The 14,695-nt window shown below is 39.4% G+C and overlaps 1 protein-coding gene across 4 annotated transcripts in view; it reads left to right on the forward strand.

Annotated features, from left to right (window-relative positions):
• Positions 1 to 14,695, forward strand: part of ZNF277 (zinc finger protein 277) — a 66,501-nt gene that overhangs the window by 11,987 nt on the left and 39,819 nt on the right. For all 4 annotated transcript variants that reach the window (XR_010069524.1, XR_010069525.1, XR_010069526.1 and 1 more), the window contains exons 2-3: positions 10,995 to 11,193; positions 14,396 to 14,484. Coding sequence is in view for 1 of the 4 variants with exons in the window: in XM_063323185.1 (XP_063179255.1) it covers positions 10,995 to 11,193; positions 14,396 to 14,484 (288 nt within the window). In the remaining 3 variants the exon portion in view is untranslated. The remainder of the gene's footprint in view (positions 1 to 10,994; positions 11,194 to 14,395; positions 14,485 to 14,695) is intronic.

Below are 14,695 nucleotides of genomic sequence, written 5' to 3' on the forward strand. Positions count from 1 at the left end.
GAAAGTGACATTTCAAATGAAAATTTCACACTGTTTTTAGTTGGTTTTCTCAAGTAGTTGCCTTTTTCAAGGAACGTCTACCAGTGTTAAGGAGTTATAAACCCTGTGATACAAATATTTTAGTCAGCATGGTGAAAATTCCTGTCATAATGACATGGGGGTGTCTTATAGGAATGGCTAAAGCAGGCTTTGCGTTTTTAAAGGAAAATTACACAGACTTTTCTTTAGCTACAGAATGTAAAGCAATCATTTAAAAATACCACTAGGCAATCCTTTTAACATCAAGAGGATAAACGCGCTTGGGAATTGAATCCTGTTAGAGGAAAAGGACAGGTGACAAGAGAAAAGATAAGGAAAATCCTTGTAATGAAGAATTATTGATCTCTACTAAATAATGGTAACAAGAAGCAAAGAGTAAACTAATTAACACATTTTGTGTAGCAGTGCTGGCATAAAAGATACGAGGCTTAGTACAGTAGCTATTAAAGGCACCGCAAATAAATTGTAGCTATGAAGAAATATTACTGTCCTTATTAAACACACTGTTAAGACCCCTTCTTTGTGGAAGAACTAAAGTCACAATCACAGTAAATGGAAACTAAGACGTACCTATTTCCAGCTTGCTAATGTTTATGGGGGAGTCAGCAGAACAGTGGCAGTGGTAACACAGACAAATGCTAATGCATACACATCTTTACTTGTGACACCTTCCAGGGCTTATTTTTAAAAGTTTTAAAATCACAGTCTTGATCAACTTGGCACAAAATTGTACTTTTTTTTTTTTTTTAAGTAGTTAGTTTTCATGTGAAAATAGCAGAAATTTAGTCTTTATACCTCAACTTTAAAAGAGCATTGTTTATGCTTTATTATGGTGCCTTTGATAAGCGTTTGTATTAAGTAGCAAGTTAAACAGAAAAAAGCTACTAATTTTCATTAATTAGATTTGGGTGATAAGTGCAAAAGAAGAACCTGAATGGTCACTTTTGTCCGTCCATTACAAACGCTGTTGGATATTTTCTTCCTCTTCTTTGTAACTAAACATTCTGAGTGTCAGGCTACATAATTACCTTGTTAATCTTTCCAGATGATAGGGTAAGGTTTAATCATTGCTTCTTAATCCCTGATTTTAGTACATAACGTGGACCTCAGCTCTCCATGTCTACCTTGTCATGTGATCAATCACACTAAACAAGAAAAGGTCAGTATTGCTTACTTCAAAAATACCTTTTTTATTGAAGTGCCCTATTATTCTGGAGATAACTGTAATAATTCATAGAAGCCAAAGTGATTCATAAATATCAATTTTTAAAATTAAACATTTAAGTACAGAGAAAATGTCAGGGAAGACCAGTGAGTACTGAGTACCACTTCAGAGTCATCTTGATTTGCTTTGTTGCTTTTCTATTAAAAAGAAGAAGTGTAGACAGATGTAGTTCTTTACAGACATTCTTTAAGACAGCCTCCATGTATTTATGATCTACATTTCTCTTCTTGCAAATACATTGAGGTGAATAACAAGTCAAATATCCCCCTGAACTGAGTAAGAAAGATTGTTCACGTAAGCAAAATGTTTGCACAAATAAACGTTTGTAAAACTAACCACAGAGATTGCAAGGAAAACTGTATCCAAAGCCAAAATTCAGGAAAGAAAAAGCTTTGGGGACATTGTATGACAAAGGTAAAGACAAGTGTTCTTGGAAGGAGAGACCAGGGGCATGAAGAGAGATTGGTGTCTGGTGCTGTAACTCGTATGCATGCCACCTCTGAACTGCCGGGCTTTTGGGGAGTGGGCAGCAAACGGAGGGAGGGGTAGAAGGAAATAAGTTTTATGGAAAATTGCATAATGTAATTAAACTGAACTTGATTTCCTGATTCCTGTCACACCCATGAGGAGATCTGAGCACTAAAGGTGTTCATAGGAGGAAGACTCTGGTAAGGGCACCCTGGGGGAGTGGGCAGAGGGGGGTTAGAAAGGAAGGTGTAGCTACAGGTGTGGAAGACCAATGTGCTGAAACTAGAGAACGTTTTTGGGAGTAATGAAAAACTGCGTACCGTGGGCACAATCTGTCCTGCGAGCCCAAAGCAGCACCCGTGGCTGAGGGAAGTAACACGAGTAAATCCTAAGGCACCTCCAAAGGAATCGGTAAGAATTTATTGACTGGCAAAAGTGGATGACAGTGGACATGTTAGGGCTTGGGAGATATTTTGAAGATGTTGCTAAAATCAAAGAAATACCTGCTGTAAGTAGAGTCCAAACTCTTCTTAATGAAACAGCAAAGCAGAAGTTCTGCTATAACTCATCACATGGGTTGTCACTTGTGGGAATTAGTGTGCATTTTTTAATTTCAACTTTTGGACAGGGGAGGTGGGGGAAAAAAGGGTAAACATGCATTTGTTTAGTAATTAGGGTAAGACATGTTTTCCTAGTTTGGTAAGAGTAGGAATTGGCTTTGTATTTTGAGTATGACACAGATGCTTCTGCAATGCTATACCATCTCACCCTTTAGGTGTTCTGTAAACAGAAATGGTACTAGTTTTGCTTAACAACAGTTGTAAGAAGTCAGAGTAACTGTAAAGGATGTAATAAAATTATTCAAAATTTCATTCTGAAGTAGATAAATATTGTTGCATGTTTCTGACCAACATATCAAACCCCACATTTAGTTACGCTAGTGTAAGTCCATGCCATTTACCCAGGAATGAGGTAATTATGTGGCGCTGAGCTTGCACAGAACCTGTCTGTAACGTGTTAAATATTTATAAATTGCATATTAACATCATCACTTAAATATTGTTATGAATACTTATTAGGGTCCCTTTCGTGTGTGTGTGTGTGTGCATGTGTGTCCCGCCCAATGCGAGAACAGTGGATTTGCTCTGGTCTTTATTTTTGTTGAGGTAGGGGTTTGCCTGGGCTCAAGCAGAAAGATGGCAAGCAGTGGCATATACCTGCTGGTAAACTGGGCAATAATGTAGTCTATTATTTAAACATGATCTTATTGGCAAGCACGTTGCTTTTTTTTTTTTTATTAAAATTCCAACACTTCACATTTTTATTAATCACTTTCCCACTCCTTCTATTCACTCGTATTCTGATGCCTGTGCTCCGGTACCCATAGCAACACTTGTTAATGCTAATGAAACTGCAACATCCTAAGCTCCCCGACAGAGCAGCCCTGTTAAATATGGCTATTAAGCACAGTTGTATTTCTGTTAGTTCCAGCTCCCAGCAGACACCTGCTCTATAGAAACTCTGTCCTGAGATATTAGGATTTGGTAACTCACAGCTTTTCTTAAAACTGTCATTTGAATGGAGTAAAATTCTCATATTCCCAGACAGTGGAAGCTACGGAATATGTAAGGTTTCTGTAAAACTGACAAGGTTTAGCTGTAGGATTAAGTATTCTTTTGAAGTGCTCATTTGCATTCAATGAAAAACCGGGCACGGCTGAGACTGACTGATCTTGGGGGAAGCTACAGGATATGTTGTCTCCTAGAGCACATGGGCATTTTAACTAAATATCGTTCATAGTATGTTAACAAGCAGAAGTAATACCTAAATAATTCCTCATGAACTCAGACTCAATGATAATTCAACTTAATAGAAGTACTTGAGCGCTTTAATACGTGGAGCTCGGGAATTGTTATGTATGTTGATTCTTCTTTCACTAAGGAACATATTTGCATGTAGTACTGGTGAAGATGATGACAGGGTGTTTTATTTCTATTATTCTGAGTTTTGTTTTTGAATACTGTTTATTTGGCGAGTCATTAGTCATCCATCTTTCATACTCTAGAAAACAAAGGAAAAATCCTGTAATCAGTATAAAATCTCTTCCAAGAATATGACCACAAATTAGGGAATGCTGCTGTGCCAACAAATAGATGCTGCAGTGCCAAGGCTGCAAAACAGGGAAGCTGTCATGTGTGTATTTCAAGTGTCAAGCCCGTGCGTCTCGATACTCTTTTTCATTATAGCTCAAAAAAACCTTGAATACTAGACAAAGCTATAGAAGTACTCATTTCCCAAAGAGTTTTAAATGCAGCACTGGTTTGTGCAGAATTACCTATAGGAATCCAGCTTGGCTCCCTAATGTACCATGTCTGGGGGGTTTGGTCATTTTGATAACTAAACATTTTTGCCATGTAATCAGTGTGAGCATGGGGGAGGGTGCTCAGCTTTTCTGCTTTCCAGGCGGCATCTGTTATGCTGTTAGTGTGGAGTGCCAGGTTTGCTAGGTGTCTTTTGTTTTCCTGTCATTCTTTCTTCCCTTTGTTTTTACATGTCTAAAAACCTCAGTCTTTTACTCGTTGTTTAGACTCCTTGATTTGCTGGTGTATCTTTGTTGCGTTCGTTTTTGGTTTAGGATCATTTCAAGTTCTTGTGCTAATCTCCTCATAATATTAACCAGCTGTATTAATGAGATAATAAACCAGACTTGTTAGTAATGAATTGATTCATTCAACTACTGGATTTAATTAGAAAGACACTTAACATTCCAACAGATGTTCTTATTTTGTTTCATTATCCTTGTGTTACCAACAGTGGGCTTATAAATATATACTCTGCATGTCTATATTTACATAATACACTCTTCAACCTAAAGCCTTGTTGCTGTGCTATAAACTGCAAAAAATGACACGAAGCCTGTAAATATGTGTCTTAAGCCAATTGGTGTGAGTTCCTCTTTCATCATTTCATTTCTCAGACAATGTGGAGTCTTGAATTTTCAGAGCATTCTTCATCTGATAACAAAATGCTTAATCTTTTTTAAATGAGTTAGATTCCTTCCACCCTAGATAAAAATCCTTGCCTTTGGACTTACATTATGTCCTTTCCTTCTGCTCTCGTGATTCTCATTCCTTTTTATCTGGTGGCAAAGCTTCAGAAAGAAGGGTATGAGTGCCCCTCTCCTCAGCATTCCCTGCAGATTAATTTAGGGAGTTCCTCCTTCGGCTTGCTGGTTGCCTGCTGGAGGGCTCTGCCTCTCCCTGAGCTCTGGCACATGGGTCGTGGCTGCAGGTTCCATGCCAGGGCCAAGCCATGTGAGTTAGGAGTTGTAATAGTGAGGTTATTTCATTGATCTGAACCCCAGTATCTCCGCTTCCTGTTTAGAGAATGAATTTATGCAGCAGTGTTCAACTTGTCCCCAGATCTAGTCAGAGCATATGGTTCAGATGTGCCACCAAGAAGAATTAAGCACTACAGCTCTTACTGCATTTAGTGCATTACATATGCCTACGCTGACAACAGTAGCTTTTGAGAACTGAAGCCAGTGCTGGATGTCCTTCTTAGGAAGCATAGTGATAAAATCTTAGTGTTTTCTTTTCCTTTATGTGTAAGCCTTTTGAAGGAACCTTGCAGACTTTATAGGGCTTGCTTATGGTAAAATTACAAGGAACAGCTGAGGCTGTTAAGCTGAGAAGAGAGGAGGAAGCTGAGATGAGAAGAGGAAAGTCCTGTTTCATCTTGCTGCTTCTCACCATGCACTCCTTAGATGGCTCTTGCACTTGGTGGACTCTTCTGTGAGCCTTTTCAACATTATTGAGCAAAAAGAAAGAAGTGAGTAGTTCTGTCTGGTTAAAGAGTTGAATCGATTCATCAAAGGATGGGGCAAGCCTAGGAGCCAACACAAGCAGAAGGGCAATAGCGGACAGTTAGGAGTGGTAGGATAAGGTGGAGGAAGACAGGATAACAAGACATCCCTCCACTTCTTGGTGGCAGCAAGCTGTTACGCTGGCTAAAGTATCTCGGAGAACTTTGCCTTTTACAGCTCACCTTCAAATGCTGAATCTTTCCTTCCTTTTCTTTCTGATACTCGCATCTATTGTCTTGGCCATAAAATTACACGGCATATTGCTTTGTGATAATTGCATGTGTGATTGTGCAGGTAGAGTACATTGCGTGTACTGCTACAGTCTGTATTATAACTGTGTGGGTGTAACGTTTACTTAATGTGCAAACATTAAGTTTTGAGTTGAGAACAATTGTATTTGAAACTAAAAATGTTCCAGTAAGGAAAATTAATCCATTCTGAGCCTGTTGCTTCATTAACTGTGATTAACTAGTCTATATTATAACAACACTTAAAATAAAATACAGCCACATAATTTCTCTATCAGGCAGCCTTTTTTTCATTTTCTTTTATCACTGTTGTAATGGTGTGTAGAGTTCCTGTGCAGGGATGAGGGTTCCATTGCATTAGGTATCCTATGGCTGCTTATAACAAAAAAATAGTGCGTATTCTAGTTTTGAAAGTAATTTGTGTAATCCACATCATTTTCCATACCGTCTTATTGTCAAATGTCTTCAAAGTATCCATTTTATTTTCCCCTGAAGAACTGAGTGTACTTCTTAGTCTTTTCTTTCAAAGAGTATGTTCCTCTAGTCTCTCCTTTCTACTAATGACATTTTTTAGCTCTGAGTTAAAGGTTGAACAACATGGTGTCATCTGTCAATTCTGTGAATGAGAGGGGGATTTTCTTAGCTCCTGAGTTCGGTGGGCTTTCTGTGAAGCCTTTGGGATATCTGTTTGGATAACAGTCGTGCTGTTTTTCCGTTAGGCAGAGGAGGAAAACTCAGTGGTGACAGGATGATTTGGCAGAAACTTAATGGATGGATTTTATAGGGCTCTGTTCTCATAGGGACCTAGGCCCTGTGCTGTTCACCACAGACAAAAATAGGAAGGGAGTTAGGTGATAAATTTTGCTGTTAATACTTTTCTTTTTCCCCCAAGTGATAAGCGGGAGGGCCAACTGAAGCGCTGCAGAAGAATCTCATGGTATGTGAGTGAACTGGACAAAAAAGGTGCTATTCAGTGTTAACAAATGCAGAATAACACACATGGGATCAAGCACAAAGAATATGTCCTCTGTCTTGTACATTAACACCGGATTCACAACTTCTCTGAGACTTTGAAATCACTGAAGATGATTCAGTGGTTAATTCAATAATCCTAAAAACAAGCAAGATTCTAGGAATGAAAAAGAAATAGAGAAGAGACTGAGGGAAAATGGTGCTGATTTAGAAATCCATTTTCTTCTTCTCTTGGGCGTTTTCAAGCCACCCCTCACCCCAGCGCATGAAGAAGGGTAGAGTAGAACAAGCCAACAGTTGGACAAGGACAAGGAGTGAAGGACCATTAGGAGAGCATGAAAGGTTCTCACAGATTTTAGTAGGTGTTGACAGACCAACAATTTCCAACAGTGCGGCAGAGAAAAAAAAACCAAAACCATAAAATGCTGTTAAACGGATGTACTCGTATAGCCTGTGACTTAAACTGTCTGCCCTCAGATTTCTGGAAGACTATGCTATTTGTGTGATTACTGTTTGTTTGTCCTATTTTTATACACCTCCCTAGGTAATTGCTTCTTGCCACTGTCAGCCAGGGCACTTGCACTAGACAGATGTTTAATCTGACCCTGTGAAGTCACTCATGTGGACTTTTAAGAGAATATTGTGGAAATTTTAAGATAAAAGCCTTTCCATCATTTTCAAGTGTCTCTGCATGTGGGAGTCTTGGTGGAATCCGGGAACTCAGTCTGAGTGTTTTTATTTCCCTGTTAGCCCTTAGCTGTGCTTTAGCTAACAGCTTTTCTTTAGTACCTGTGGCCACTCTGCTCCAAATATAGAATAAGAATTAGCTGCTTTTGCAGAGATTTCAATAATATGCTTAGCTTTATTTGTACTATTTTGATGTTTGTGTTACGTGTTAGCCCATTAAGTGCTATGCTAAAGGCTGTGCATCTTTGTTCAGGTCTGTGCATTTATTCCCTCGTCCAGTGTTTTTTTGCAGCAGATAAGTACAAAGATATTTTCATGGATTCGTTTTTCCCCTCATCTCCTCCTTTAAGTGCCTTTGAAATAAATTGCATAAGCTTATGCAGTTGCCAAACTGGTCCAGTAGTCTATATTTAAGTTATTCTCTTCTAGTATTAGCTACTCTATTTGAACAGCAAAAACATTTTCACTCCAGTTTATTCGTTTCAGCAACTTGCCACTACAATTAAAGATTAACAGCTCTGTTTTTCAAGCCCAAACAATTGCTGTTCCCGAGTACTCATGCTAAATTACTGTCTCAGCTCCTTGTCAGCGTTGAGTAGCAGTTCCTGCCATACACACCTATTTTTTGAAAGTTGGTTTGTTGAAGCAGATAGGCGCTTGTTTATTTAGACTCCTACATGTTTAAATAGGTCATTCCAAGAGACCTAAACCAAAAATGAACAAAAAGCAGTGTAGCTGCTTACTGGGCACAGCTGAACTGGCTGACAGAGTATCTTCTTAGTTCTCTTGGCATCAGTGAGAGTCAGCAATTGCAAAGGAAATTAAGTTGCTCTACTTTTCTCTGTAAACATGTTTTAATGAATCTTCAGGCTACAAACTAATACTGAGTGGTAAGAACGCACAAACCTAGAATCTTGCAGGTAACATCAGTTTTGCTTGGGAGAGCTGACCCTTTCCTGAGGATTGCTCTGCCATTTAGTGTAGCAGCTGCTTTTCTTAAAGTAGGAAAAAGTGGAACAATTTATACAATGCCAGTCTAAAAAAGAAATGTCCGGAGGAAGGGAATGTGCTGAAGTGCAGGTAAAATTATAAGAGGAAAAATGTTAGATCGCCAGCAGCCGTTGTATTGCTGTAGGTAATGCCATGCGCTGTGTGCTGCCATCTCTCCATGCTGTTTAGTTTTATTGGATAAACTGAGTTTAGTGTACTCTGACCATCAGTCTTCAGCCAACAACTGCCTTTCGGGGAAGTTTTATTTTTCAAATGTCATAAGTAAATCCTGAACCGCTGTGTGGGGCAGATAAGTTGTGCCAGGAGCAACATGGAACCGATGAAGCCATATTTGCTATGGTTTTAATACCCGTTCCCACCTGTGGCTCCCAGTATGTCCCCTGCAGCACCCACTTTGGGCAGCTGTCAGCACAATCCTGTGGCCGCTCTGGAGCGCTACATGCCCACGCTGGCTGGACAGCCACTGCTGAACAGCGTGTGCGATGGATGGCAGAGTCCCATTCCCCTCTCTGTGCCTCTTCGTTTACCTTTATCTGAAAGTTCTCACAGAACTTTTAGGAACTTCCCAGGTCCATCTCTGAAACTGCAGCCCTTCTTCAGTTATTTCAAAGGTGGAGGATAGAGGGGAGCACTGCTTCATTAGCTTATTTTCCTAGGGAAAAAAGCTAACTGGCTATGATTTTTTTTAAATTATTTTTCAAATTTTCCATGTGGACAAGTTATCAAGTTATCAGGTTTGGTGTGTTTGCCAATGTGTAATATGTATATGTGAATTTTGGTGGGTGAAAATTGTCATATATTGGTTCTTCTATCTGATAAGTATTGTTAATTAAACTACCTTTAACCTTACTCATTTTAAAATGCCTGTGTGACGAAATAATAGGTTTGGGAGAAGGCCTTTTTCTTAATTCTTTAGATATCTTCAGAAACCAAAACCCAGGGGGTTCTGTCTGAACATCAGGAAACACCTTTTTCACTGTGAGGGTAACTAAGCACTGCCGCAGGTTGCCCAGAGAGGCTGTGGAGTCTCCATCCTTGGAGATACTGAAAAGCCACGTGGACATGGTCCTGGGCAGCTGGCTCTGGGTGGCCCTACTTGAGCAGGGGAATTGGACCAGATGAGCTCCAGAGGTGCCTTCCAACCTCAGCCATTCTGTGATTCTGTGAGATTTCATTTCTTTACAGAGGTGTTCATGTCACTGCAGGAATTTGGAGGCATGGAGTATGGAGTTTACTCTTCTGCTACACAAGTTAACTTCATATCACGAGAGTCAAGGAGACCCATGATGTTTTCTTTTTAGTTTTCATCCTCAGAGTGCAGGAACTATTGGGGAGCCTTTTGTGTTTGCTTTTATTTTCCTTTTGCTATCAAAAATTGATGTAGCTAAAATTGAAGATACATACTGAAATTGGTATTTGGCTTCCAAGATAAACCTTACTAAAGACTGAGATATGATTTGTTTGGAAAATGAACACCATGGTTTATCTCCAGACAACTGGAATTTCGTTAGGCTAATGGGGACAGCTGCTGAAATCTGTCGGTCACACAGTCCTTCTTAATGAATTACACTAATTTATACCAGTGAAAGAGCTTATGAATTTACATTGCTATTGTTTAAATAGGGGGGAACGCACATAAACCCTGTGTCAGTCTGCTTGTTTGCAATACTACTGCAGTTCTGTGCAATGCACTGAGCTGTTGAACTACAAACAGCAGCGAACCTGATGGAGAACATCAGCTGGTGACTCACCTCGGTGTGCTGTCATTTGAGCAACCCGTGCCTGAGCGCTGCAGTATAGTACCAACACGTGTCATTGACCTTTCCACATGGGGCATGGCTGGCCCCTCCTCAACATCTGTACAGTTAGGAAGTGTTTCAGCGGGCGTAAGCTTCCATGTGGCAGTAATCCTTATCAACAATGGTCTTTTCCTCTGTCACAGAACAGTAGGCGAGATGCTAATGGGGAAAAAAAAGGCAAGACAAATGCATACAGACCTTCAAGAGTCGATCAGAAAATGATAGAAGTACTGTGCAATAAATAAAGTATAATTATGAGAAATCACCATACAAAACAGTTTGTGCTATACAGTCTAAAGCCTTCCTGATAGTGTGAGGAATATGACAAAGAGGGTAGCTTCGTTCATATCAACAGGTAAACTAGTTAGTGAGAGGAAGAAAATTAGGTTTCCCATAAAACTTGGTTTAGTAATAAGCAGAGCACTTGTGTCTGTCTGACTTGGTGTCAGCCGGGAGGTTCAGTTGGAGCAGATGGTTGAGAACTGTCCCCTGCTAACCTCCTATTTCCTTCTCGGAAATAATGCAGTCAACTCACTTCCAAGCACCTTGTTGCTGGAGTGATCCATGCAACAAAACAGGGAGGCAACAAAACAGGTTTTACATGTACTGCCTAAAAGTACTCCAAGTGATGTAGATTTATTCACTTAATCCAAATTAATTTTTCTTTTTATTTATTTTAGATACAGAGTGTATTTTGGAGCCTCTGTCTCTGCCAGAAAGTCCAGGTGGTGCTGCTGCTGTAGAAAGTTCTCCCTATGTGCCCTGTATTTTCTGCAAAGAATGCTATCTCTTAGCAGAAGAAAACCAGCTCCTGAAGCACATGATTATTGAACACAAGCTCGTCATAGCAGATGTGAAACTGGTTGCAGATTTTAGAAGGTAAGAGTTATATTGTTCGAAATGAGCATGTATGAGTGCAGATATTATAGAAAGCTTCAGAAAACTAGAGATCATCTTATTAGAATGCTTTAAAAAGCTGTGGAGTGTTGTGGGAGGATTTTTATTACTTTTTTGATGAGTTTTTTGTTGCTGGGTTGTAAGGCTGTTTTCCATTCCTCTCCTACTCCCCAGCCCCCAGATGTTCCTGAAACCAGGGAACTTGATATTAGAATACAGGATAATTCCCGTGTTAGACATTCTTGGACATATCCTAGAGACTTCTCAGGTCCTGTCACTAATCAGCAAGTTGCGTACAAACTGGAATTTCATAAAGCACATTCTAGACAATCAGCTCTCTCAATTTTGGGTTTTATTTGTATAGGACAAATTTATTTCTACCTCTCTACAATGTCCTAAAGCTGCGTATTGCTCACAGAAGCTGCTCACTACAGGATCTCTCACATTCTGGGCTGAAATTAATTTGCCCTGTTTTAAGGATGCCAGTATTTCCCCACAGAAATCACATTTAATCCTTAACTATACTTTACAATACTGTGATCTGCATACAACTGTGACTCCTCCTACAGCTGTGTCATTGATCATCTCAGCAGGGTCATGTTTGGCTTTCCCTCTCTCTACTTCCTCCAGTAGCTGGCGTGGCCCCAGCTGGCTTGTAACTTCAGAGACAAGGCGCTTGCTTGGCATTTTGCTTTCACACACAGCAATGTATGGGCCAGGCAGTAGGCTAGGCGATACCTGCCAGTTTGTAAATAGTTCTGTTGCAGTGTTTAAATGTTATCCGGCTAATTTCTGAACTAAAAAGAGTTTTCTGGTAAGTATATTTTGTGAATAGTTACTCAGCCAACGCCAATAACTTGTGTCTATCAAGGTGCAAAAAAAAAGAAATATTAAGATAAAATTTAGGAAGAGAAGTGTAAGCCATATAAATCCGTATTCAGATGTATGAGCTTAACGTTGCTTAAAATGGAAAGCCGATACTTGTTTTTGTTTGGGTTTATGCTGAAAGCAGGCAGAACAAGAATGCAATGTTCTTTGGAGATGATGCTAGTTTCCTCAGATAAATAAAGGGATCGGAGCTGCTCAGTCATGGACCACCGGTTTAAGTATGCTTTGGGAGATTATTCTGTGTTAATAGAAATGTATTTTAAAATCACCTTTTCAAGAAAATGTTCGTTTAGATTCTTTTTGCTGCTAATGCAATTGGAAGGTAGACAAATCTTATGGAAAGTGGCCCCAGGATGTGAAATGATCAATTTATTACTTCGAAGTGTGCCTTCTCTTATTTGCGGTACTGCATATCAGTGAAATAGTCTAACAGTATGTACAAAAAAAGGAAGTATAATCTGAGGTGTAAAACTGAAGTGTGTAAAATACAGGGAAACAGCTATGAAAGCATAGAATTTTTTTATACTTAGCAATGAGTTACAATCAGTCTTAGGCATACATTTGTTGACAGAACTACAAGAAGTGCAGAATACAGAGAAGAGCAATGCTAATGGAAGTTTTTATTTTGTTTTTTAACTTGGAAGAATAAAGATAAGCTGGCGTTAGGGGGGGGGGAAGAGATAAGGGGAATAAGCTTCCACTGCATGACTGGACATGATCACTCATGGACACTGATCGCTCTTTCTCTCTCCCTGGAAGTATGACAAGACGTTGGCTTTATTTGTTCGTTGATTATTTGGGTTAAGTCTTATGATATGAAATCCCTTAACAGTAAGCTTCATGGCACAGACTGTTATGGTTAGGTGAGTTTGTCTGAACAGTGTTCACTTATTTCAGTGCAGTGAACAGACTAAATGACATCCTGAAATCCCGTCATTTGCACATTTACGTCCTAAAAGCTCGAGGAAGACTTATTCTGGAAGACTTGCTGTTTTATGTAGCAGCAAGACTGTTTTGTGCATTATAAAGAGTGGAGTAGGCAGGGGGACAACAAAACTCTCACCTCTCACTTACTGACATCTAATGATGCCTCTGAATGAGCTTCAGCCATGCATGCTGGCCTCACTGCGCTTAGCTGTCTGCTGTACCAGAGGTTAATCCTCTCCATGTCAGAGTTAGCAGAAACAAATAAGTGCTGATTTCTTAGCTGCTGCAGTCCAAGTCCTTATATAGTAAGATAGATGGTAAAGAGGTGATACGAACTGCCAGGGGATGTGATAGCTGTGATGAGTAAACTTTTAGATTGCACAAGTATTAAAATCTACAACTATTTAGAAATGTCCTCGTAATAATATCTGGGTTTTTTTATAATTGTTTTCCTAATTTGATGGCGTGTCAATAAGAAGCTGTCTTTGAATAGTTAGCCTTTACCTTAGTGACTCTGACATGATTTATATCACGCCCATGAGTCATAAGTATAAATATAAGCAGGCACTTAAGTATTTTCAGATATATTTTTTTTATAGTAAGATTCTGAATAATTAGCACAAGGACTGCTTGGTTCCCTTCATCATATAATTGAAGGTGATGATTTCTTCTTGGTTAGACAGTAGCTTCTGGTTCAGTGGGAACCTAATTACAGTTGGGGTCTATTAATGCTGCTATAATGCAATGATAGTACAAGAATGTTTTTAAACAACCGTAGTTGATGGGTTAAACCTTCAAGATATGTTCAGGGCTTTCCTTATTCTGTCTGCTGTCCCACCCCCCGGTGTTTGGGGGACTTCATTTTTCTGTCTTTATAGTTGTCTGCCAAGCTACAGCTTTCACTGGAACTCCACAGGAGACCTGACAAAACCTCACTTCTGACAAGTAGGTGTTTTTACCTAGTTTCAGATTCCTGTCTGTGTCTTGCAGAACACAGAGCACAATATTTTGGAAATTTGAGAGTACACTGTGGTATGTCTTTTCAGTAAAGATGCATCTGAGTGGCACTTCTGTCTGAAGATGTGAATAGGTCACAGTGTTTATGTAAAGCCTAATGCAAATCTGTCTTACTGTGTTCTTCGCTTTGACAGGATAGTTAAACCCAGTTTTAATGAAGCCAAATGCATTTAATGAATCGGAAAAATAGATTAAAGGAAGAAAAAAATGAGATAGGAATTAAAAAAAAAAACAAACAAACATAAAGCACTCAAGATTTTAGAGGACAGAAAAAGCAAGAGCTGATCAACTATTTATTAAACCTTTTTTGGCCTTTCCTTTTTGACTTATCCTCTCCCCCTTATTTTTAAAGATACATCTTGTACTGGAAGAAGAGGTTTGCAGAACAGCCCATCACAGACTTTTGTAGTGTGATAAGAACAAATTCGGAAGCTCCATTAGGTAAGTGTGTTGCTTGCTTACTCTCTGTTGGCCAGATCATGTGATAATTTCTGGCAGATGCTGCTGCTTTGATCAGTCAAATGTGAACTAATCTGACACTAGGTCAGAAAACCACAGGACTAATGTTTAACTCTTAACCACATATTTAAACTTACCTTTTCTGAGGATTGCAACATGTGCTTCAGCACTCTGCTGAGTGAGGACGAGCTCA

The sequence above is a fragment of the Chroicocephalus ridibundus genome, chromosome 1 (assembly GCF_963924245.1).
Source record: "Chroicocephalus ridibundus chromosome 1, bChrRid1.1, whole genome shotgun sequence".
NCBI classification, from domain to species: Eukaryota; Metazoa; Chordata; class Aves; order Charadriiformes; family Laridae; genus Chroicocephalus; species Chroicocephalus ridibundus.